Here is a 26468-nt window from a genome sequence, read left to right on the forward strand (position 1 = left end):
AAAGCCATTCCCCAGCCTGGGAAGCTGGTGTGTGGCTGTGTCCTTCCTCCCTGGGTCTGTGTGGGGCTGGCACAGGGAGCATTACAGACCTTTGTGGGAAGGGATATTTCGCTCATAGTTTTTGCTTTTTAAAATATCACTTGGAGTTCAGAACACAGCAAATACCACCAGTGACTTACAAAGCAAGCAAGGACCGGGATGAAATTTTCTGCTGCAGCCGGGCTTTCTCTGGGGCGTCTGGGTTGTGCCAACCACCTCAGAAAGCAGGGAGGATCCTCCTGTGTTAAGTCGTGTGGAAAGGGTGAGGACAGAATGAGCAGAAGTAGGTCCCCCACCTCGCTTCACCAGCAACATCATCCCCTGGGTGGTGTGGTGGTTTTCAGGCCTCATGGAGAGCAAGAGGTGACAAGTACCTAGTGCAGCAGCTCTAACAGTAGAACAGTGGACACTGGGCTGGAGAACCAGCTCCCTTGCAATGCTCCTGCAGTGCTGAGCACAGCTTGACATCCAGTCCTGTATATCTGACTTGAGAGGTTTGCTGTCAGACACCACAGGGCAGACCAGCAGCTATTCAGATAGAGAAAGTCATGGCCAAGATGGAGAATGATGAGCTTTAGGGACCTGCCTAAAGCCATACAGAAAAGGAGATCTAGACAGTGGAGGAGGGGCATGCACAGCCAAAGCAGATAATGTGGGGGAGAGAGGAAAGGATCAATAGTTCATTAGATTTGTAGAGCAGAAGGAGAAAAGGATCAATAGTTGGTCACATCTGGAGACTCTGCTTGTGGGATGTAGTTCGTTAACACAAGACACTTTTAGTGGAATCATTGTTCCACATTTCATGTTTAAACTTGTGCACATCAGGTAACAACCTCATCTCAGTATTTGTAAAAGAATAAAGAAGAAGTAGATGTTAAGGGTAGTCAGCTTGTAAAGGTTGGTTTGGGGTAAAGGCACCACCCTGAAGAGAGCTTGTTGACCAACAGAAAATAATTCTATGAGGTTTTTCAGCCCTCCTTCACAAACACTATCTTTACCATGAACAGCATTGCTCAGAATTCTTCAGTTTTCAATTAGGATTTCAGTGAATGTGAGTTTTGTCTGCAAGAGTTGGTGTTGTGGTTTTAATAGTTTGCAGCCCAGGTGAAATGTAAATACTGTATTATAACAGACAGATTTCAGACATGGGTGTGAAATTTTCTACAAAATGAGCTCACTTATTTAACACATGTGGGCTAGAAGAAATGCAGTCATGCAATTTCCATCATTATACTGTAGAGAAATAATAGCTACTGTAAATGTGTATTTTTAGAAAAAAAGATTGCAAACAAGCAGTATTAGTTTGGACTGGCACTTCACAGTGGATGTAAATAAATGAAAAGGGCTCCTTTTAATCCAAAGTAGCTATTTTCTGTGGTTTTGTTAATTTAGAAGGTTGTGTATTGAGCAGTGGTAAGTGCTGATGGTCTCATTAGCGCCCCTGAAAGCAAGCTGTATTATAGCCACATGCTCTGACATCTACTTACACAAGAATTCTTTGTTGCATTCAGAAATATCAGTTGGTTTAAATATTCCTCCGTGTTTCCTTTCTGTGTCTGGGGGAGATCAGTCAAGTTCTCCTGTTAGCTCTGCAATAGGAGGTCCAGCACTGTCTGTGAGAAGGAGAAGCAGTCCCTTTGCCTCAGCCTGGCTCTGTCAGAAATGCAGCACTTAACTAGCATTTGTTTGAAGCCAAGGCAGCTTGCCTTGTTAATGGCTTCAAATTAGGAGAGCTTCAGATTCAGAGTTCCCTGTAGCCCTCTAAGCTGGTGAGTGTACTCCTGTCCTCCATGCATGAATAATGTATGACCTTGGAGCTGGAGTAAGATACAGTTAATTCTCTTGGTCTTTAATGGTTTTTCCTCCCCCTGTTATTACTTAGCTGCCATCCTATTTGAAGGGAACAAATTAACCTCGAGTCTACAAATGCTGGTGAATTTAGGAAACAATTACATTATTTAGATAAAGCAGCCCCAGTGTTTAAATTCTTCAGCAGAGCTCTGTCACTCAAGGCTTACTAAACATGGACACAGTTGATAAACCAGTGTTCAGATAATTTTGCCTATAGAGCTTTGCTAGATCTCGGTGACCCCACCGGGCATTGCTGCAGGAGGGAAGGAAGCAGCAGGTAGGGCAGATCCTGCATGCTGCAGGTTTGGGGAAAGGCAACACCTCAGGAAACATCTGGAGCTGGGTCCATGTGTGCTCCCTACTCAGCCTGACCCTGCCAGGTACTGCAGCACAGGGGCTGCCCTTTGCAGATCTTTTTGTGTTTGCACTTTCTATGTTTGATACCATTTCTGAAGGTCAGAAGGCTGTTGAAACACTGATACTCCCTTCCTAGGATGGCTGGGGAATAGGGACTCGCCTTTCTGTCTCTGGATGGATGGAGTATCCTTATGGATGTCTTAATTAAAGCTTGAATTTGTTCTTCTCCACTTTACCCAGAGCAGCTGTGGAGAAATTTTTGGCATGCTCAGTTAATTATAGCAACATGTTTTCTCCATGTTGAGTAGGTAAGGCAAAACTTGAGAATGGCAGGCACTGACAGTGCACCTGCTGAAACAGACTGCTTTTTATAATCTGTAATTTAAATGTTTACTTTAAAAGGAAATGCTTTGGTTGGCAGGCTATGAAGTGTGTGGTGATAGCTGAGTAAGCCGAAGTTTATCCGGATAGCAGGAGGTTGTGACACATTGTCCTGTTTTGCAAGGTGCTATATTCAACAATTTTTCAGCTAGTTAACTTGAGTTGCTCACCCTCATAAAGAATAACTGAACCCTAACATAATTATTTTTGGTGCATGATAAGCTGTAGCTGGACAGGAAGATTAAAACTCTTTTGTAGTGTCTATTGATATTTACCTACAGCCCTAAAATAGCGGGGAATAGGTGAGATTTATTGGTGTAACATGCTAACAGCTCGGTGCCTGTTCTTAGCTTTTATTCACTGTATTGCATCAATTGGTCAGTGATACTGTGGGCAGGATGGCGCTGGAGGGCTGGAGTCTCAGCTGGTGACCAGCAGCCCAGCTTTGGCTTGATGCCATTGTTAGAAGGAAAGCTTAGGATACCTAAGCCAACCAAGGAATTGATGCCATGTAGTCAGAGCCTCTCTGTTGCATCCAACCTCTTTGAACAGTTTTCTTGGTAAGCAATTGTTCTACCTGTACACTGCTGCCCTCTCTTCCACTGTTGCATTTCCATTACCTCCAAAATCAAATCACTCATTTCCATTGTTTGCTCTCAAGCTGGGAAGCACCTATAGATACTCAATGAGGAAGACCAGGTAACATCAGAAGTGCATGCAGTTTCTTATTAAGAGCACTGCGTGGGGAGTGTTGGCACCGAGGGTGCTGTGCTGCCTCAACTGTGCCAGGGGTCTGTGTGGGCAAAAAGCTGATCCAGAAAGCAGCTGAAATGGGACAGACTTCTGGGATGGATTCCCTGATTTACTTTTTAGTTTGGAATCAGTCATGCTTCTTCCAAAAGCACATAAGTGGTAAGAAATTATGACACCAGCTAGAATTCAGTAACTCATAGCTGGTGTATTCTTGGATGCCTAGCTCAATAAATTTAGTGATTTATTAATTACTGCTGTAGATAAAATGAGAAAGGGAGGCCACTTACATTATTTCACACCACAGGAGAATCGCTGGAGAAAGACATTGGTAGTGATGGTAATTTAAACTGACAAAATTGTGTGTTCTTTGTTGTGCTTAATTGATAATTTCATATAAAAGAAAAGGGATATTGTTAAATAAGGTTATAAATCACAGGTTCCATGTGTTACATGCTGTATTTCTCTGCTTTAAAGTTTTCTAAGTTCTAAAAATTGTATAATTGTGGTGCATAAATTACTTAGGTTTCGTATTCTTCCTGATGATGTTGCACTGAATTTTTTAAAGACTAATTACTGTGGTCCCTGTTAGAGATGCTCTTTTTACATCAGTAATCATTCACAACTTGCTAGATGCCTGCAGCTACAAATCAGTCATTTAAGCAACCCTAGGAAGCGTTTTGTAATTTATTTCTCACATTATACAGCCCATCTGCTAATGGAGGATGCATTAAAAGTTATAATAAGTTAAGTTATAAGCATATTATCAACTTGAAATCAAGCCATTTCTGGAACAGTGTAATTACCTGTTACTTCAGCTGCTGACTGAGCATGCAGACGTGTGCTGCTGTCTGTGTGCTGGGACCTGGGTTTTTCCTCTCTTTTCCACTACTAAAAGTCCTCCAGGAGGACAAGAAGTCTCCTGATAGTGGCTGCTGTCACCTGGCACACCTCAGTGCTCCTGCAGCCTGGCACTGCAGGGGAAAGAAATGGTAGTTAGGGAATTGATCTGAAAACAGGCAGTGTGGAGAAAACTTAAACCAAAGGCCAGGGCTTTGTTTTAACCAACCAGGCACTTTCTGAAGGGCTCTGAAGGCTCCCAGGAACGCTTCATACCCTGAGACACCTGCTGCCTTCAAACAGCCTTTCTCTCAGGAACAAGGTAGTGACAAGCTTTAATATGGTAGGCAGGCACTCACCTGTAAGCTTAAGATCCAGGGAAGGGGTCATGGAGCCAAATTCCAGGGATGGGAGTTGAATCTGGCCAGGAAGCAGAGCTGCCTCCCCAGCAGCCCAGTATCACCTGCCCTGCTCTGCTCTGCCCTGCCCTCACTGCCCTGGGTCAGAGACACATTTTGCAATGGTCCATGGTAATAGTGGTGCAGATTACAGCAAGAATAAATTTAAAAGAAAAAAGGAAAATTATGGAACAAACATGTTTTTTTAGGTTGCACTGTTCATTATTTATATGGACTTGGAACAGAAGCCACCAGAAGTTACTGCAGATGTGCAGAGTACCTTTTCTGTGGCTCAGATATTATTTCTCTTTGGCTGATAGCTGTATATTCAGTGCTTCATTTTCTGGTGCCTGTTTGGGTGATAAAAGAGGACAGAAAAAAACCCCTTGTCTTAGTCCTTTTTCAGTTTATGGCTGGATAAACTAATTACAGATGTTAAGGTTGACCCTTTCTCCTCTTTCTGATACATCTTACAAGGGAAACTTAAACTGCTCTAGGGTAAAACTCAATCAGTTGACATCTTCTATATCTGCTATTTACAGTAGAATATTAAACTTTATGACCTAGGGTTTTGTTTGGGGTTTTTTGTTTGTTTTGATGTGTGGTTTTTGTTTGTTTTAGTTTTGCTGGGTTTATAAATAAATTCTGTTCATCTGCCTGAACACTTGGTTGTTCTGAGCTGAATGGCTTTAGCATCTTTCCCCATTCACACTGTTTTACAAATATCTAATGCTGGAACTTCCATACTCTGGTTTGAGAGGTTATTCCACATCTCATTTCTGATGCTCATCTCAGACCTCTCGTTTCCAAAGTTGTGTGATTTCCTAAGCAGTTGCTCTTCATGCTGAGAGTTATAGAACTTTAGATTTCTGTCTCTCCCATCCTCTCTTCATTACTGCTTTTATTGTAGCAAGTTCTGTTGTGTGAGTTCTTCTAACATCTCTTTCCAAGCTAAATTCAATCTTAAATCAGGCTTAAATATTGAATTACTGCATGGATGTTAGAAACAATATAAGTTAATTAATGTAATCCATTCATATACCATATATTACAATTTAATGGTTCAGCACTAGGAAACTGGATTAGAGATTTCATTTTACACCAGATCTGATAAAACTGAAGGCTGATTTTTACTTCTTAGTACAAACTGGAAGGAGCCAAGGGTATAGATGAGCTTTTGCCTTTGACTCACACTCTGCAATTCACTGCTGAAAGACACTTTCTATGTCTTTCATGTTTTGCTGCCTGTTTTCAGAACAAGCCATCTGTTATGCTCTCAGTATATTTCACAGTCAGTTTTATTCAAATATGTTGAAAGCTGCTGAAGGAAGAGATTTTTTTCCAGGCACTTAAGTCTAACTATGTGGAAGGAGTGACGTCTGGCTTTGCTCCTCAAGACTGACTGGTTTCATAATGGAATTAAGCTGTGCACATCTGAACTGGAGCCTGAAGAGATGCTGTGATTCTTTCCAGCTAGTCATGATAAAGCAAAATAAGAAGAGTATTCATCATGTGAATAATTACTTTGACAAGCATTTTTGCTAATAAGTTAGCACTAAAAACTTTGCCAGCAATACTCAGGCTAGCTCTTGGTGTTGGCAAGTGAGTAACCTTGTCTCTAGGCTTATTTGCAGGAGCCCCTTTCTTTTATCTACTTTAAAAGAATGCTACAAAGGCAGCCTCTTTTTGGTTGCTGTTGTTTTTTTATTGGTTGTTTTTGTATTTTTAATTTTGGTGATTGTGCTGCAAAGACAGGGATGCTGACAGCAGTAGAGCCCAGCTGGTGAATAATCCAGACTGCGGTTGCCACTGGCTCGTAGAATGCTGTCTTCATATTGTACCTTTCAGAGCAGTGACTGAACATCAGTAAAGGTGAAGCTTTATTTTAGCTTAGAGATCCTTGCAGTGAGCCAAGCTGTCATGGTTTGTGGCTGCTGTTCCCTGCTGTGGGACACGTATCGCTGGAGGAGGGGAGGAATGGGATGTTCCCAGGATTCCCAGCCCGGGGTGTTCCTGAAGCCCTGGCTCCCTCCCTCTGTGCAGAACAAGGTGATTCCACAATGTGGTCACCGTGGTTGTGTCACTTCTGTCCCAGTAATGTGCTGTCTGTAACCCCTGTGACAGCCTGCAGGAGAAGCACTGTAAACGCTGCGGGAAAGGGCAATCAGATATTGCAATTATGTATCCAGTTCAGATACTCTGGCATCTCTCTTCTATGCTCTTGATAATGCAGAAGTATTTGGGTCTCAACCACTCATTTTTATCAGTGAAAATGAAGAAGCAAGCATGCGACTTAATGCATTAAGTGGCTTCTGAGTGGCACAGCTGGTTTCTGTTCAGAACCTCTTTCCTTGCTCTTGTTTTTAACTGAGCAAACTGCATTTCGTGGAGGAGGCACTAAAAGTACTCGTTGTGTTAATCTCTTCGGAGATCTTTCTCACTGTGTGAAAACTGCTGTAATGGAAGCCAGTCTGGCGGAAAGGTCACCTCTGTTTAATGACTTGCTTTTCACTTTCCCTCCCTAATAGCAATAGGAGAACCTAAAAGTCTTCAGACACTGGTCCTTTTTGACATATACAAAAGGAAATGTTTCTGGTTTTTTTGTTTTATTTTGGGTTTTTTTCCAGTGAGGAAGGCAGATAATGGTGATGTATTTTCCAATGTTGCTAACAGGACAGAGGTCCACTCTGAGCTGTGCTTGTCTCCTGCCAGAATCTACTGCACCACATTGCCGTACCAAGGTCTGAATTTTCAGCCAAAAAAGCCATCTAAAATTGAAAGTACAAGATCTAATTCAATAAGATGTGGCTTACAGCACACATTTTAGGCACAGCAAAGTGATGTAGCACTCCTCTAAATTCCAAAGCAGATGTGTGTGTATCCCTGGGACATGTCAGGTCTAAGTGTAACACAAATAGTTTAGCAGTGTCTGGATGTTGCTCTGCTCCTCTCTATTTATGGGTAATGAAGTCAACTCCCTTACACTAAGTGGTGTGGCCAAGGTTGTGTAGGGAATGTATCAGAGCTAGGAATGCACCCTCTGTGAATATATGTTTTCACAGGTGCCATTGTTTGGTATTCACAAAGCTTCCAGTTTCTCATTTTTACTCATTATATATCTAATATTTAAAATTAGATATGTAAAAATTTGCTGAAGTGCAAATAAAGCAATCCCTGGACCTGAGTGAACCTGGCTCCCTCTGTCCTGCACCTTTCATCCTATTTTCCTAATCTTTGTTAGCACCTGAGGAAGACTGAAATGTCCCTTGGATATGGAAATCATCCCTTGGTGGTAAAGAAAACCAACCTGTCTCTTGGTATGAGGTGAAAGCATTTACCACTGGCTGGTACTTCTTTTTGTGCCTCTGTTGGTTTAGGACTCAGCTCCCAGGCTGATGTCCTGTCAAACTGCTCAGCTTCTGTGGAAACTTCTGTTAGTGATGCACAGTCTCGGTCCTACTTAAACTATTCCTTCCTTTCTACAACACCTTTCTATTAATAGTGGAAAAGTATTTTAATGCATTATTCTTAATCTGCAGTGACCTTCCTGGATCAAAAGATTTGATTAGGAGATTCTTAATATAAGGAACCCTCAGGGCCAGAATTGCAGAATGCATGGGCAGAAGGAGCTGTTGTAGGAGGCAAAGGTTGCCTGTTCTTGTACCACAGCTCCGGAGTTTTCAAAGGTGCTGCCTGTTGTCTGACTAGAGGTCACCTGTTCTTGCATTTGATTTTTTCTTAAAATTAACTTTTGCTTTATGGAGTAAGTAAACTGATCCTTGGCTAGCATTTTGATGCATTTCCCAAAGCTCTGTGCAACCCTTGTGATAGTTCTGTGTCAGACAGAGTTGTTTTGTACAACAAGGGCTTGTTTAGCTTCCTGTTACCATAGCCCTTAATCCACGTAACATATAATTAATATAGAAAAAGCAACACATAATTTGCTTCTGCAGATAGGCCTTACTGGTTTATTTTTTAAAGGCTGGTAAAACTTGATGGTTAACCACTGAGGAACATAACTGAAACATTCAGAGCCCATGGTACTTTCCCAGAGTGATTAATAACACAGTAAGAAATGGAAAGCTTCATAAAAGGGAGGATGGTTTGGATGAGAACACTTAAAATTTTTTGGCAGATGCTTAGGGCTAGGAAAGCTTAGTTTTCTGGGTTGTTTGTTTTTTGGTTTTTTGTTGGTTTTTTGTTTTGGTTTGGTTTTTTGTGGGGTTTTTTGTTTGTTTTTTTTTTCTCTTTCCTTCTGGGAAGGAGAGGTTTCAAGGAGGAAATGGCTGATCTGTTTCCTGAGAGTGCTTTCTGAACACAACCTTAGCGAGCAACTTCATTTGCATCACAGACCACGTCCCAGTGAAAAATGTTGCCCTGGCTCTTCCCCTGCCGAGCTTGGCTGCTGCTGTGGGGACGGGAGCCCCAGCTCTCTGCCAAAGGCAGCTGCACCGCTGCCCCACTGCGGATCCCTGCGCGGCAGAAAGCGCAGAGCTGAGGGGTAATAAATGGCCTTTTTCCGCTGTCCAAAAGGGAGTTACCTAGTAGGAACAACTAGAAACTTACGTTCTTGTTTCTGAAAGCCAAGGGTAAAGGCTTCTGTAAGATTTAGAGTGTTCTGACGTTGCATGAGCAATGCTATTTTTATCTTACCAGATGAGCTTCAGGTTTGTGAAATGAGATTTTAAATTCTTGCGATGGTAGATGCAGATGGAACATCATAGTTGTTATATTTTTAAAGAATAAGGAATTTCCAGCATCATGGATTGTTTATGACACTTAGGCGGATCGTTCCTATTTGAATTTATGGTAATAGTTCTCACTTTACCTACTTTTGAGCAGAACTTCCCAAAGTCCTGGTTTAATGCTGTGGCAGGCTGAACTTTGCTGGTGCTCTGCAGGATTAAGATCATCCACTGCCTTTTGTCTGCAGAGTACAGCTGGCACTGAGCAAGAGGCAGATGTCAGAGATCCTGAAAAGAGCCAGAGGCATCCAAGAGAGCTGCTGGTATGCTTAGGTTTTGTATGTTGTGTCATTCCTTCAACTTCCCTGCTTTGTGGGCTCTAGATTACTCTGTGCATTTGAAAATGGCTACTTTGGACATCAGTGCTAAGGATCTAGTGATAGATTGGAAATTTATTATGGATGGGTTTCATCTATGTGGCAGTGGGTTTAGTTTTAGAGTAGCAATGTATTTGTTATAATTACTGTATTTCTAACATCCCATGTTGCCCAGGAGGTGTATTTTTTGAAAAACAGTAAAGTCAAAGCATGGCTGCCTTTCAACCACAAATAAATTTGGCATTGCCCTCTAAGGTGTGTTGATGTTTGCCCTCCTTTCCTCTGAAGCTCTGCTTTGGACAGGGTAGGCTATGGAAAACAAATGTGGGAAACCAGAGCTTTGACTCTGAAAAGGGATTTTCAGGAGTGAGAAAGGCTGTAGCTGTTTGCAATAACAGCACTGAAAAGCCCTAATCTGTTGCAAGCCATCAGCACCTGAGGGGTACCTAGGTGTTGGGAATTTATGGAGGACAGAAATGCACACAGGTTTGCTCTAAATCTCAGAGGTCTTTTCCAGCTGTGATGATTCTGTGATACTGAGAAATCCTCCATCCCCCTCTGGTCTGTTTGTCCGAAGGAATTGCAAGTCCTGGGCTTGGTCTGGGTTGTGATGGGGAGAGATGTGGTTTGACTGTGGTAGCTGGGGGAAGAGATGTGTTGCTGGGGCTAAGAGCACTGCCAAACCTGGAAAGAGGAAAAAATGCACACATGTTAGTGCCTTAGTGTGAAACTGGAAATACTTTGCTTTATTATTATTTGGGAACATGTTCTCATTTCAGCAATCCCTGAAAATAGTTTTCTATTAACAAAATTCTGTAACCAGAGTGTCTGCATAAAATGCCTCCCAAAAGTAAGAGAGATTTCATTCAGATATTGTGAATAGTCTCAATGGAAATCAGGTTTTGTGTGACATCTGTGTTTGAAGGGATCACGCTGAATCTTTCATCAGAATTGGCAATGCACATGGGGAATGCATATGGGAAAATGCACACAAAATTAATTGAGCATTATGTATTTGAAAGCAAGGATTCAGATTCAGTAACTACTGAGCAGAGATTATGAACAAAGAATTTTGGAACAGGCAAATTTTTGTGACTTTTTCTGTCAATGGTAATTGCTAAATTCATGTGTATAACCCCAATGAGAATTATTAGATAAGAATGGCTTCTAAAAAATAAAAGTGGTGCATCTAATAAATAAGTAGATGAAATGCTTCTATTGGAAATGTCTTCACATTGTGCTGCAAGGTTACAAAGGCAACGTGCCCAGTCCTGGTCCCTACTGGAAATCCAGATAGAAGGGCTGTGGTCTGCTTTGCTGCAAGGTGACACTTGTTTTTCTGGGAGGTCTTCAAGCAATGATACAAATTGCTTTCTTTGCAGTTTGCTTTTACTCAGGCATAGAAGTTCTTGCTCAAAGCTGAGAGAGAGGTCCAGAAATTTTGAACAATTGTCATTTGGCTTTGTTTTAAAGGGAAGAATGTCCTGGAAGGTCAGTTTGAACTGGTGTTACCTAAAAAAGGAAGGGCAGTGATGAATAATATATAGTCTGTCTTTTGTCTTTGGAAAGTTTATCAATAAAGTGAATCACATGAAAACATATCCCTTTTTTATTAAGCTGTAAAGTTATCTTAGAGACAGTGAAAGGCATATTTCATTGGGTACCAGGATCCTGAATGTAGAAGCCCCAGAATTCTGATTTTCTGCCAGTAAATAAAACTACAGTACATATTGTGTAAGGATTTCAGTCAGAATATGAATAGCTTTGTATCAACATATAAGTAAGTCATTAATAGCTGAGATGATAAGTATAAGGTTTCTGTTCAAAACCATGCACTAAACCCTAACACAGACAAAGGAAAGACTCTCTTTATTTTCCTTCTTACTTTGTTCATTGATGTTTTTCCGTTGCTCTTGGTATAGTGCTTACCACTCCCAAGTTCTGGGAGTCATTTCCCTTAGTCCCCTGATCTTCCAGTCTTCCCAGGGGGATGGAGGGTGTGGCTGCATGGCCTCCCTCCCTGCCTGCAGCCCTGGGAATGTCTGCAGAGGAAACCAGAAGGTGCAGGTGATGGAGGCCTCCAGGTCTCCACTCCATCCCTAGCAGTCTGTTTGTAGCAGCTGAGAAGCACAAACAAGAGCTGCACTTGTGAGTTCTTGGTGAGGTACCCTGGGTGGTCACTGCCCCTCTCTCTTCCTCGTCTCTTGAGCTGGGAGATGCTTGGAACCATGAAGCTGGTTTGTTTCTCACTTCTGCAGTGTCCTGGGTCTTTGTGGCTCTGCTTTGGTATTGTTTGACTTCTTCTATCTCACAGCTCTGAAGAAAAGCATCTTCCTTAGTTCATCAAGCCTAATTTTTGAATATTTTTTCCTTTTCATTGAAAGTTTAAGAAGGAGATACAAGAGAAGTATCACCAGCTAGGGAAAATGGGATACACGAGTGGGTCAGGTTACCCTAAACTCTTCAGTTTTCTTGCCCCTCCTGCTTTACCCCAAGCTTCTTTAAGGTTGTGGCTTTGATTCTATGTATGGTTGAATAAGATTTAAAGCAAGCACAAAGTCTTGATCTCTCCTTTTGGTAAGGGGAACAAAAGCATAACCCAAGTACACAACTAGCTAATGGGATGGGTTTAGGAGATGGGTTAAGTTGAACGCTCCCTGGGAAGTCTGGTCTTGGGTGGCTGTTCCCACCCCTATGAAGGATGTTTTTGGAAAGCTGTGTGTAGCTTTTTACTCAGTCATTGTTTATGGGATTAACTTAATTAGTTAAGAAACAGCCAAGATACCAAAATGACATGGGCATATTGTGCCTGAGAGGGCAATGATTGTTTCAGAGCTATGGGTACTTGGAAAAAAAAAATCCAGTTCATCTTACAGGCAGATTGACATCAGAAATAACTTGGCAACAGGGAAAAAGTGAAATATCTATGGATGGGGGACCCCATTTAAGCAGTATTTACCCTGGCAAAGTTCCTTTTGGCTTTCTTGACAATGCTTGTGGAGTGAAAAAGGCTGAGTCGACAGGGAGCAGAAGGAATTCAGTGGGAAGCATTCTTTTGTGCTGTGTGTAATGCTGAATGTGCTTTTAATATTTTGAGTGTTTGTACTTTGGATTAAGTACTGAGTTAAAGAATTTGTTTTGATAATTTATCATTTCATCTGGTCTACCAACATCACCTAGATTTTAGATTTAAGAAAAGCAAAATATACTGTACCTGATCCTTAGAGACCACAGGCTAAAGGACTTTTCATTTTTGAACACCAGTTCACTGAGGGACACTTTGCTTTGAGAGTAGGAGCACAGAAGCAAGAGAAGAGGTGGCTAATTTGAGGAGACAATAAGAGTTTAATGGTGTAATAGGTCATGAAAAGAAAACAGTCATGGTGGAGTTTTATATATGCCCAGGAAGGTGAATCTTCACCTCAGTGTCAAACCACTCTCCCTATCCCACCTACCTCCTCAGCTCTCCTTTCCCATCATCATCTGCTGATGCTCGAGAGGCTCAGGGTATGCCCATCATGCACAGTGGCTGCAGAAATGCATCATGTGGAAGTCATCCTTCCACACTCTGTGGAAGCTGGATGCAGTGATGTTAGAGGTTCATTTCAACTGTGACAATTCTGTGATTCTGCTTCTCACAAAATGATCAAGCCATTTGAAAGATAACATGCCAGGAATGCGAGTTGTAGGCAGTGGCAGAGCAGTGTGGAATATCACAGAGCTTTGCCAAGGTTGAAACATGGTAACAGGAGTTTGTGATGAGAAGAGCTGAGCAATGATGAGTAGGGGCAGCCCTGCGTGCTCTTTCTGTGGTATGAGAGTGCATTTGTGTTCCAAATGAGTGCTTAGAAATGTGTTCAAAGAGCATGACCTGTGCTTGCATACCAGAAATGATGACAAATCCTAAATACAGTATAAAAATAATTCCAGATTATTTCTGGTACCCATTTTCTGCTGATAAAGATTATGGTAAATCAGAAAAAATCACTTTCAAGAAATTAAAAATATAAATGGTACTAAACTAATGGGATCAAACTCATTATGTCAATACTAGTTGCAATTTCATTGCTCCAGATTTATTCCAATGTAATTCTCTTAGTATCAGAACTGGAGTAACAAAGTGATGAGTCAGATCTGCTGTTTGGGGATAAGCCCTAGAGATCATTAACTTGTATACAATTGCATTAAAATTTAAATGACACACTGCTGCCATTTATTTCTTTGGTTTGAGGAAATCTGCATATATTGCAGCCTGCAGGTAATTTAAATTGAAGCTGTTGAGGAAATGTCATGTAACATTGATATGAAGAATGTAGTCAAACATTCACTGTCTAAGACAGCTCAGCACAATTCGTATTAAGCAGCAGAGCCATCAGTTGCCCTGTCAATATGGTGAAACTTTGAAGAAAGGTAGTGTAATGCAGAAGATGCTTTGAATTTGTTTAATTGTTAAGTAGTGTAAATAACTCATTTATTGAGTTTAATATTAAATACCACTTCAGAAAACTACTGTGATAGCTTGCAGCTGAGAATAAATTAGTTGTGAGCAATGGAAATCTTGAATATTTTAACATGGTAGTGTTTAGCATTTCTTGAGAGGCTCCAGTGTGCTGAGTACAGTACCAGAAAAGATAACAGGGTGTACTTCATCATCCTGCACAATGAATATGTCATACAAAATGCAACAGGTAGATGAAAATAGGGAAAAGGACAGATGGGGCAGTCAGGCAGCCAGGTACTTACCTGGTTCAGCACCTACTTCCAACATTTTATCTTTTTGCATGTGTGTCTTCTTCTTTCATTCAGCCTCTGTCTCTCTCCCTCTCTTTCTCAGACTTGATTAGCTTAATGCAAAATAAAAAGTGTGCCTAGGAGCATCTATGAAAGCTTACATTTTTGAATTCTAGAATATTTTAATCTGTATTATTGGATTTCACACCAATCATCTGCTGCAGTATTAGAAAGGTAGAAATGTGCCAATGGATCGAGGGACAGGAAAAGATTTACCTAAAATCTCTTTCCAGTTCCTTCTCCACCACCAGAATACTAAAGACTTGTTCACAGCCATTAAGGTTGGTGTAGGTGTGTACTCATGCATGGGTGTTTTATTTGCCCATTTCTGAAGCACATTTCATGAAGAGATAAAATGCAATCAATTGCGTTGTATTTCAGTCATAGTGCTGCATAATGTTTGCAGTGTGTGAGTTCCTGGTGCACTGGTTGTCTGCACTGCTTCATCCCTGAAACTTGAACTTCCCTTCAACTTTCTCAGTTATTGCTTTGCCTATAAATTCTGAACATAACCCCTGAACAACATTGTCTTTGAAATCCAATGCATCTACTCAGGGAAATTCTCATCCAAGCTTTAATCTTCTCTCACCTTGATATATTTTTACCTTTCCTCTTTTCCTCTTTATGGCCTGGCACACAAGATGATTTTAATGGTGATAAATGTGTTTCTAAGAGTAAAAGCTATAAAATATACATTAGAGATTAATCTAAGCCAAAAACTCGTTCCCAGCATGTTCAACTTGGGGAAGTTTGGGCTGGAAGCAGTGAAGGAGGCAGTGGTTGTAGTTAAGGCTCATCTCTAACATCAAACACTTCATTTTTTTTGTTGGTGTGACTTTTAAGAAACTATGTGTTAGCTGTCTTTTGTACTACAGAACATTTAAATCATCACTGGAATAACTGTCTCAGCTTACCTGCTGAAGAGCAAAAAGAAGAACTGTTTTGTGGAAGTATTTGAGAGGAGGAGGAGAACAAACAACTGAAGACTAGAAAGCAAGTCTTTCCAGCTCAGCCTTCCTATTTACATTGTCCCAGTGCACACAGGGAATGAAATCATCATATGTACCCTTCCTCTTCCAGAAGGGAAGTGGCCACCATTCTTGCTCACACTCTCTGGCAGCATACAAATCTGTCAAGCTGTAACAACATCAGCTTCTTGCAGGGTTTTGCTGCTTCTTTAAAACAGCCACGTGTTTGCTGGTAACATTAATTCTTGTCTGGCTCTGGTTTGCAGCTTCTCAGTAATGTAGAGCAGTATAATTTAGTAATCTGTAAACTGAAGGCATAGGGTGTTAAAATGTTTTCAAATATCACACCTTGGTTTTTTGCTTTGCCACTGGGAATTGGTTTCTTACAATGTACATGTACATTTGAGATGAGTTGCTGGACTTTGGAAAATGGAAGTTTTGAGGAAATTTGCCACAGTGAAGTTTGCTTGTAGATTAGGCCTGGGCCAGAGTTCATATTACTCCTGTTCTACATATTAAGTGTGCTTGATTTAGAGCCCATTTTAGGTGGAAGCTCAACCCACCTTAAGGGTGCTCTGTCGAGCCTGTGAAGCCTCTCAGAATATATTCTACAGATATATACATGTATATGACTCAGTATATACAGCCTTGCCAAATGTGCATTGACTGATTACTTTTCTAGGACAAACACTCTTACAACCAATATAATTAAAAAAATGTGTTTAGGGATATGCTTAAGTCTACTAATTTGATATATTTAAGAATAAATGTTAAGCCTGTGCTGAATTAATTTGCTGACTTAGGCATCTGCTCTGGTGCTTAGGAGTCAGGACCAGTTGTGTAAGTCTTATATCTTCACACGACATGAAATGCAAAAAAACCCCAGAAATTGCTAGGAGTTATATGTACCTATGCTCAAATGACAGATTCTTTATCAAAACCCTAACAGGAGGCCACTGGCTTTTGGAATTGGTTTTGGTTTGTTTTCATTCTGTTCTGCTTTTCAACTCTTTTCCTCTCAAGAAAGCACAGCTGGAGAGCATTAACTGAGAACAAATGATGCCACAGAATACCTGTTTGTTCACTGATGTTTTTTCAGCTTAATTCTGCTAAATGATGCCTGATGGAAGTTTTAGACTGTGCTTAACTGCACTGAACACTTAAAAGCCAAAGGTATCTGTAAAACAATCCCCCCCTGTCATGGACAAAACATACAGAGGAGGAGGAAGGTTTACCGCCTGAGTATTTCACTCTTTCCCAAGGCAACTTCCTTGCCTTCTTTTCTCCCTTCAACATTTAATTTCAAGTGGCTTACCCCCATGTCTTTCCCTGTTTCTCACTGCAACTTCCTTGCCTTCATTTCTCTCTTCAACATTTAATTCCAAGTGCCAAATTTTTGTGTCCTAGCTGAGATACATGGAGGCAGGGGGGGTGTTTGTGTTGTTTTGTGTTTTTATTTCCTCACTCTGCTAAAAGCAGGGTGCTGAAGCTATGCCAAATAAAGGTTTATTTGTCCTGAGAAGACAACTGCTGGAGAGAGGGCCTGGTTATCAGCCTTGACTGATAACAAAAAGATCTCACCAGCTGCCACCAGTGATTGTCTGGAGGAGTGAGTGGGATTGCTTCCAGCTTCATCTGAGTGAGGAGCATGGGGGGGAGGGCGGGCAGGGCAGGGCACGGATGTCCTCTGCAGGGCAGCTTCCTAGCATGCAGCTCCTGCCAGGCCAGGGTTGGCTTAGTGGGGAATCTGCTGGATCCCCAGTGGAGAAATGTGGGAGAGAGAGAAAAATGACAATGCCCTTTTGAGAAACCACCATGTTCCCTTTCAAGTTTCAGAATTAGTGAAAATGGTGATGCTTCTGGTTGGCCTGAGCCATAATTAAAATGTGATGTTCTGAGGTGCTTCATTTCTTAGGGTTTGCAGGGTTAGGCTGCAGAACATTGATATCTGTGGGAAAAACAGTTATTTCTCTTATCCTGTTATCCTTTGACTGAATTTTCATTGCTGTTAGGAGATTTATTAGCATTTTTTATGACTGGTCATAGCCTATGTTCTTTAATATATTATTTGCAATTTCCTTTCTCTAGATTGTGCCATTTAAGGAACATGACTCAAGTTTTCCATCAGTTGCATCAGGGAAGCCATAAATATGTCACAGGGGGTGTATTTATGTAGTGTATTATGTGGGGGAAAGAATTTGGCCTGTAGAGCATAAAATTAAAACAATAATTAAGCTTTGGCAGAAATGTTAGAAGGAAAACTCCTGGTTTACGTATATTTGTATGTTTATTGTATATGATAATTAAATGGTAGTTACAAATTTCTGTCTGCATTAAATCACCCTAATGGAAACACGTTACCCTTTAGCAGGTGTTTTAATATCTGGAGGAAGGGAGAAATTAAAAAAATCAGAGTGCTGCAGTCTGGAGGATGGCAGGCACTCAGGTGCCCTGATGGAGGCAGAACAATGTCCATCAGAGCAGGTGAACATCAGGTAGCAGAGAGGTGACAAGCCATGGGGTTGTCAGAGAAAGCTTTCTCTTCCTGCCTGTTTTCTGGGAGGCCCTCCAGAACAGGAACAGCCCAAGGATGTCATTCCATGTCTGCATTGTGTCCCTGTCCATGCCAAAGGGTTAAATCTTTTGAGGTCATCATCCAAAGACACTGGTGGTCATTGATCTTGGCAAAGGATGAGATCAAAATTCAGCAGTGAAACAAATCACTCAGGGCAGGAACCTGGGTGATGCTGACTTACTGGTGGCAAAGAGGGGAATAGGCAGGAAGGGGAACTGGACAAAAGCCACCAGATAGATGATATGTACAGAAAACATCATGCCCAATTAGGATATGAACAGAGGCATCATGTCTTCTGGTTTCTAAGACTCCACCTTGTGCACCAGGCATGCATTGCTCTTTCCTGTTCTTCAAGTGGTGCTGGTTCAGGCAGGTGATGGACATTCTGGACTAAGAAGGTGATGCTGCCCTTGCCTCATCACTGAGCTGGCTCTTCCCTTGTGGCACTGCAGAGCTGGGGCTGGGGAGATGTCATCCTCCTGTGTAATGAGGTGTAATGGTGTCTCAGTCTCAAAACACTGGGTTTTTCTTTTTGAATCTGACTTTAAAAGCTCCCAATCAGCAGTTTGGAACAGCAACCTGAATCACTGGATACAAGTGCTTTTTAGTAAGTTTAAGAGAAAAAATATCAAAATATGAGATAATTTTGCATCTTTGGTAGACCTCAAAAATAACAACAACAACAAATTCTTAATTTTTATTGACAATGATCCTCACAAAAACTTCCTTTGTTTTTCAGCCAGCTTCTATTTTGCTTTTATTGTGTTTTTTTTTCCCCTCAGACATTCTGATTTTATAAAATGGGATAAAAATATATTCTTCATAGATTAATGAAGGCCATCGACGTTTTGTGCTGCTAGAGGTTTAAAATTTTCTTTTAAAAAAAATTAGTATTGTCATTTGGCAAATAACTGTTGTGTGCTGAAAGCTGTTCTTTTGTATAAGCCTTATGGAACATTGCAGTTAATATTTAGTGTTGCTGGATGCTAAATGACTTCAGTATCTCAACTATAAAATGTTGTTTACAAAGATGAGGCTGCCTTGTTGAAGTGCCAGATTGTTAAATAACTACAGGTTGCCAAAACTAAATGAAATTTTCAGCTGTTAATGATGTGCAAATTGCTATCACAAATGCATATTTATTGGAGAAACAGTCACAAGCACAGAGCTGTTTCTTTGCCTTTGTCCTTAAGCCATCAGTGCTACCATTGGAAAGAATATATCTAGAAACCCAAACAGAGCCAATTTGTATTATTAATAGCTAAATAGCTATTTTAATCAATTTATTGTGTAGCTATTGAAGCTATTTTTAAGCTATTAGCTGTTACTCTAAATTGTGTTCAAGGTATTTTGCACACCCACTGGTGAAAGGCAGTTCTGCGTGAGATGAGCGGCTGCTGCTGTCTGTACCTTCCCCAAGAAATGAGAAGGACTGGAAGCCAGGGTCTGTTTGTTTCTTTGTCTTGTTTTTTTTTGTTTGGTTTTGTTATAATTTTCTTAGTATGGCCCTTCATATAAACTTCTTGTACAAAGTTGGAGGCACAAAACTTTAACTCTGACATATGAAGTAGTAATATTTTTCGACCGTTGTTTTTCTCTTGGAAAATAGTTTTCTGTAGTTTGACTGTTATTCTGAGCTGCCCTTGGGTGAAAAGGTTTCATAGTAAACTTTAAATGAAAAGAAGATTCTTTCCAGTCTATCCAGGAAGGTATTGGGAGTCAGCCTGAGGCTCAGGGTGCTGCCCTTCTCTCTCTGAGTTCTGCTGGAGCCTGAGAGGAAACCCTGGGTTTCCTGTGCTGGGCTTGCTCCCTTGCCCTGGAGTATCTCACTTTGAATTTCCTAGCCTGGTTGGGAATTTAGCACAAAGAGCCATTCTTGTGACTCATGTTTTCTTTACAGTTTTGCATTCCAGCTCAGATATTCATTCCTCCTTTTCTTAATGGTAAGAAATGTTACTGGATTTCACATAACTCTGGCAAAATGGTTGATTCATGTGCTTATGCAGGGCTTAAATGCTCCAGTTCCTTTCAGTTGAGGGTTAGTGTAAAAATACAACACTTACAAGGCATATTAGGTATGCTAAATAGCAGGATGTTCTGACAACCAGTTTAATCCCTGAATTTAAAAATGTTTCAAAGGTAAATGTTTAATGTTGTGAAAGATTTTTCCAGCAGCTAAGCTTACGGCTGAGCATGTGGCCTCAGAATATTAATCTTTCCATCCTGGATTATTAGTATATTTTCTTCTCTTCTTTGATCTCAAGTAGAAATAACATTTTGGAAATACTGTTTTCAACATTTGAATGTGACCTTGAGTGTTTTGGACACATCAAGTCCAAAACCTGTGTATGTTTTCTGCAGGGAGCACAGCAACATAGACTGAGGATGGTCAAACATTTCATTTCTTTTCCAAAAGGTCCAGGTTGCTTGTGATACTTATATTTCTGGATGAATCTTCCAGAAAACCTGAAACACTTTTGGTGTTTGCTTGTATGAAAGATTCACAACTGGTAAATCACCAGAGCTGCTCTGGGGGCACAGCAGAGCCTGGGCTTGGCACTCAGCCTCAACACCAGACTTGGCAGCCAGGCTGAATGCCAGATGTTGGCACCTGAGGGATGTTAAAGCATCTCTGAAATCACCACTTGCTGATGTCTAGACCGCAGGGCAGTGAAACTCTGAAATGCCTTTGCTCTGCTGGTCCCTGAGGCAGGGTGCTGCTGTGGCACCCACCTAGCCCTGGGTTGGGGTGCCTTCTTCTGCCTTTTCCCCTTGTTAATACAAATGCCTCCCCCTGGCACTAGCCCAGTTTTCAGAACCTAACCTGTGCTTCTTAAAACCCACATTTTTTTCCCAAATGATCCTCTTCTTTAACATCTGTAGCAAAAATGTGAGATGTGATGATGGGAGAGTGTTTTCATTAAGGTACCTACCAAATGTTTAGTAGTAGCTCTGTTGAGCTAGGCTGTGCAAAAATTGGCAGTCTTTAATTTTAAATGGTTTTACATTTATCCAATAAGTTATTTTGAACCTAAATGGATTTATGTTCCTGAATTTAATTTCTTACCATTCAAAAGTTTTTACCTAAAATGCAGCTATTACAATTTTTCCTCAAGTAGTTTCAGCCAGCACCCCAGAAAACAATTTTCATTTAGTATTGTATGACAAACCTGTTCAAATTTTGTTGTAGGTTTGAACTCCTGTTGGATGGAAAGGAGAATGCACACTATACAGTAAATTTTCAGTTTGCAAAAACACTTCCAGTATGTGTAATTTAACAGCTGTTGTAAACACTTGAGGCATTTTCTTTAGCATTTGAAAATTCCCTGTAGAAGCAAGACAGGAGACATTCACTTAGCAGTTGAAGCTTGAAAAATATTTAACCTTTCCTTAAATTATGTTTTGAAGTTCATGATTAACTCTGTGCATGGCTGCTCAGATGGTTGCATTTTACATATTTCATTGTCTAGGGAAAAAAGAGACCACACTCTTAGTCTTAACTTTACATCTTCTTAATGGGACCTCAGAGATTCTGGGAAGATACTCAGAAAATTACTGTTTATGGTGAAAGACTTCTAAGATGTGTTGAATTCCATGTCCTGGAACTCATGAGCTATTTTTGCTTCTGCTTATTAATTCTTGCTGATGAATTTTACAGCTTCATCCCTTAAGATTTAACATTCATAATTCTGGTTTGTAAAAATAAAAACCAAATCACTGATGTATAGAAAGTGTTATTTTACTAGTGGAATATGAGGGCTCTTATTTTTAATCTTTTAATAGGCAAAATTGCACATAAAGTGGATTTTTAAGAGTAAGAGTCCATATCAGAGTCACTGAAGTGGTTATAAAGTTCAATAAGCTTTTAATTCTTTCTGTGTAGAACCAAATGCTTTCTATGTTTTTTCTATACTACACAAATCAAATGTGATGCTGGAATAAATGATGGAAAATCCATTAAATTAGTGGTCACTGGAGCAGAGAATTCTAGCATATAAAACCAATTCTTTAGTCAGCTAACTTGGGCTTTGTAATGATTTTTTTTTTTTCATCAAGTAGGTTTTACAATCAGCTGAAGGATTGGTAGATTAAAGTAGTTTGTGTAAATCTACATGTGGCACATGAAAGAACTCTCCATAAACTGTGTGTGTACAGTATTGAGTACTCGTAAGTAATCTGTCAAGTTGATAGCAGGTTGTCACTATAATATGGGCACATGCCATTATTTTTTTCTCTGTTTGAAAGTACTAGTGAGATTTTAAAGAGATTTTTACTGTTATATCATATAAAGATGAAGACTTTCCTGTAGTCTTTTAAGCTCTTACCCTTTTAAACCATCATGTGCAATCAAGTTCATCTGGCTACAGTTGTTCTTGAAGATATCTGTAGCCAACTGAATACTTTACAGCTTTATTTTCTTTCTTCAAAAAGATTTCCATTGCAAACTGCAGTCACAGAGGTCATTCATGCTACTCTCAGATGGAAATTCTATGACATTCCTGCAATTCTGTGTGAGTCTCTGAGGCCAGGATGGGTTACAGGGGTGAGATGGTTTGAGATGCTGCAGATCACTGTGTTTAGCTCTCCAGACTTAGGTTCTATCAGGCAGGCATTTCGGACAGATACTTAATTCACTTCTGTTAAATTAAACTAAGAGCATCTACAGATGTTGTTTATAAATTTTGGGGATGTTTGTGTATATACATATGAGAACACACACCATGCCCTCCAGTTAACTGAATCTTCCTCTCCTAATTTACTCACGGAGGAAAAGGTTAAATTTCCTCTAGATTTTCAAGGGTGTTTTGTTTAGTTTTTTGCTTCCAATGAACTTCCTAAAAAGAAAGGCTAAGAGAGTGTTGCAGGAAAAGCAGTGTTTGCTGAGAAGTTTGATTACCCATAAGTACCGTTTCCAGTTCCTAAGACGCAGAGGGAACTGGTATTTAAAGTTCAGAAGTTGCCAGTGTGGTTCATACTAACATGACATGACAAATGTTGTGTTACAGAGCAGAAACTCTTTCTCTTGTTAGAAATCTGGAAATGCATTCACTTCTTAGGCTGCAAATTGGCAAACCTGCAGAGTGGTTTTGGATTATTATTTTAAACCTCACATCTATAGAAGTGCAGTCTGAAACTGTTCAGTCACTTATTATGGGTGAAATGCAGAATTCCATCTTTGCATCTGCTTATTACCTTCATTGCCTCGTGTTTTTCACAATACCATTACTATCTTTATGACTGTACAATACAGTATCTGCATTAATAAATAAAATGTTGCCTGTACGTGGAAATGCTGAAAAATTAACTCTTCATTTTCTTGCTTCTGTTTTTTTTTTTTTTTACAGCTGAACCCCTGCCTTTAATGGACTTGTGCCGAAGATCGATTCGTTTTGCTCTTGGCAGAGACCGCCTGCATGATATAGAAATTCTACCTTTGCCTCTGTCTCTGAAAAATTATTTACAGTACCAATAAGACATCTAGAACCCTCTGGCCTCACATTGGACTACATCAATGCAAATGGCAGAAAATTGTTTACAGCAGAATATAAATCTTCGTGATGGACACTTAAGTGTTATTTAATTTTTAATATATATTTTTTTCTGAAACAGTGAAAGCAGATCACTGGGGGGGAGGGGGACTACTAAAGAATGTGAAAACATTGATTTGATTGAGATTTGTGTATTATCTGTTGCCTGTTGTGTTTACAGTCCTAAAGGCCATTATTCTCATCACTCATACTGGCTTATCTTTGTTGCCTCTGGTAAATGCCAATAGAAAATCTGACCTGCAAAATCCACAGTTATGCAGGACAGAGTGTTCTTTGACAAGAGGATTTTAATTTTTTTTTTTAATTCTTTTTCTATGCCTCACCCCAACAGACAAAAGTAAAATAAGCAAGGGGACATTTTGGCACTAACTTTTGAAGAATATTTAAACCTTGCATTTGGTATCTAGACTTGTTGAGAACTTGGAGTATTCAGCACTCAACATGATCAGGCCTATAAATTTCTGAAAGTTCTAATTTTTAAAAAAAGATTATTGCCAGGAAGAAGAGTTTGTGATTTTAAAACACAAGAGGAAAAAAATGTTACGTGCTTCAGATCATTTTTTTTAGATGTGGTAACAGTAAGATGCAGTCCATTGTTTTCAAGACCAAATCTAGTCCCTCCAAAGTTCTGCAATTTATGACAAAAGTGTTCACTATCCCAAGAATTTAGGATATTCATATTTTAGAAAGCTTGTCACTTTTTTATTTGAACAAATTTATAATTTTTATGTGGTATGAACACTAAGTACTTGGTTCTCTTTTTAATGTATGTGTGGTTATAATGTTTATTTATCTGTTTAGAGTCTGTGGAGTTTTCATTTAACTGTTTCCCATCTTGGGGTGACTGATTTTGTTTTTTCCCCAGCTCCACCTGAAACTTATTAATTTTTCAGACTCATCCCATTTTTTAAGATGCTGCTTTCTATTTGCATTTCTTACATGTTTCAAGTTATCTGCCTGATCAGTTATCTAGTTTTTAAACTGGAAGTTGTTGTTATGGCAGGATGTCAAACGTTTAGACTGAGCTGCCTTCAGCATATTTTAATGTGAATTTACTGATGAACGAGGAGAAAATTTCTAATAAAGTCTACTGTCCAAAACAAAGCTCATGTCTTCTTTGATGAAGTGTTAAATAACACAGCACTGCATACAGAGTTGAAGTTCAGTTCCCCTGCAGCTTTGCAAATGTTCCTGTTCAGCACTTCTTAGGAATTGCTGCTTGGGGTTCACGAGCAGGAGACATCGCAGGCCATGTCATGTCCTGTGCCTGATTCCTTGCTCTCTCTCTGGATATGGCTTTATTCTTGCTTTTAGTGCAGTTCTGGCTAAATTCCTCTAAAATCAAGCTCAGTTTTATGGGAAGCTGCACTTTGAGACTCTGTGCTTTTGAGGTAGGTTGAAGTTTGACCCCTGTGCACTGATGATACCGAAAGGACCCCTGAACTACAGATGGCTGCAGTTGCCCTTCCCTCAGTCACACCAAAGAACAGAATTAGAGTTTCACCTGGGAAGGAGAAACCTGAGGTAAACAAGATACAACAAGAACAAGAGTGGGAGCAACAGGGTATGTCCAAAATTAACAAGTATTTGCTTCTTTGGACTGAACAGAGTTATGCTGATGCTTACTTCAGCATCAACTTATTTTCAGACTTGCTTTCACTTCAGGTGAGAGTTACACACTGTATTCCTTACATTAGCCTTGCAAAGGGGTAGAAATTACAGCTGTGATCTCTGTATCTTACCTTTTCTACTTGCTTTCTTTAATTTATACATTTTGTCTCAATAGGCACAAAGGAAGAAGGAGATATAAAGGTATAATAACTCAAAAGAAAAGATACAGCTTTGTCAAGTGATAAGCAAGGGTAAGCAGTTGTTCAGGAATGGTATGATAATCTTGGGAGACCTTATTTTTCCACACTAAAGTCCATTTTAATTAAGCATTTTCCTAAAATTAGTGTTTTACTGTATAAAACTGTGTAGAACTAGACTTCATTGTTCTTTGAATAACTGCAAGGTAGAACTGTGAAGTGTTGTCTGTAGTGAAATGAGGCAACCAGGTGCCACTAATTGCCAGGGAGTGAGCATGAGCTTGTGTCAAGCCCAGCTGTGCCTGATTAGGGTGGGCCCCCACTGCGCATGAGCAGGACCAGGGGGCCAATAAAAGGTGAGTCCTGAAGCACAGGTGGAGCCACAGGTGGGCTTGACACAAGCTCATGCTCACTCCCTGGCAATTAGTGGCACCTGGCTGCCTCATTTCACTACAGTTGTCTTCTCTGTTCTTTTGCTTGACCCAGGCTGACAGCATTTTAATGTGACAGTAAAGTGGGAACTGATATGAGTCAAATTAATTGTGCCTCTGTATATCAATTAATATTGTTTTACATTTGGACTGCACTGTCCACTGGTGCCCCTTCTGAGATGATTCCTCACTCCAAACATCCTTACTTTAGCTTTCAAACATTTTTTCCAACACTTAGCTACCTTTCAGGAAGTGCTAGTTGTACAGGAATGATAATTTTATTGTTTTGCTGTTCTCTATTTGTGTGTTGTGATGCTGTGAATGGATGGTGATGTTTTGGGGGGTGAAAAATCTTTCTGATACAGTGCAGGCTTGGTTTATCTTATTAGAGGTGCTGCTTGATCATGATTCGCAAGAACTATAGCTGCAACAACACTCTAAGTTTATTTAATAAAGCTTGATGTAACTAAAGCTGTAATTTTATAAACCTAGATTTGGACTAAAATTTGAGAAGCTATTGTCCTTTGGTATAGCACCTGTTGCACATCAGTCCCTAATGAAAAAGTCAGTGCTGTGAAGGCTTTATTTCTGCTCCATATTGGACCGAGGGAAATGTATCAAATTGTCTGCATTTCTCATCCAGAGGTAACATAATACAATCTGTACAA

At 40.2% G+C, this 26468-nt stretch overlaps 1 protein-coding gene across 1 annotated transcript in view; it reads left to right on the plus strand.

Moving 5' to 3' along the window:
• The window catches only part of SPSB4 (splA/ryanodine receptor domain and SOCS box containing 4), a 79928-nt gene extending 55259 nt beyond the window's left edge, over positions 1–24669 (plus strand). The window contains exon 3 of the mRNA XM_008492519.2: positions 23358–24669. Coding sequence (XP_008490741.1) covers positions 23358–23485 — 128 coding nt within the window. The 3' untranslated portion in view covers positions 23486–24669. The remainder of the gene's footprint in view (positions 1–23357) is intronic.
• Positions 24670–26468: the final 1799 nt, after the last annotated feature.

Source organism: Calypte anna, chromosome 9, assembly GCF_003957555.1.
Source record: "Calypte anna isolate BGI_N300 chromosome 9, bCalAnn1_v1.p, whole genome shotgun sequence".
In the NCBI taxonomy this organism is placed as follows: Eukaryota; Metazoa; Chordata; class Aves; order Apodiformes; family Trochilidae; genus Calypte; species Calypte anna.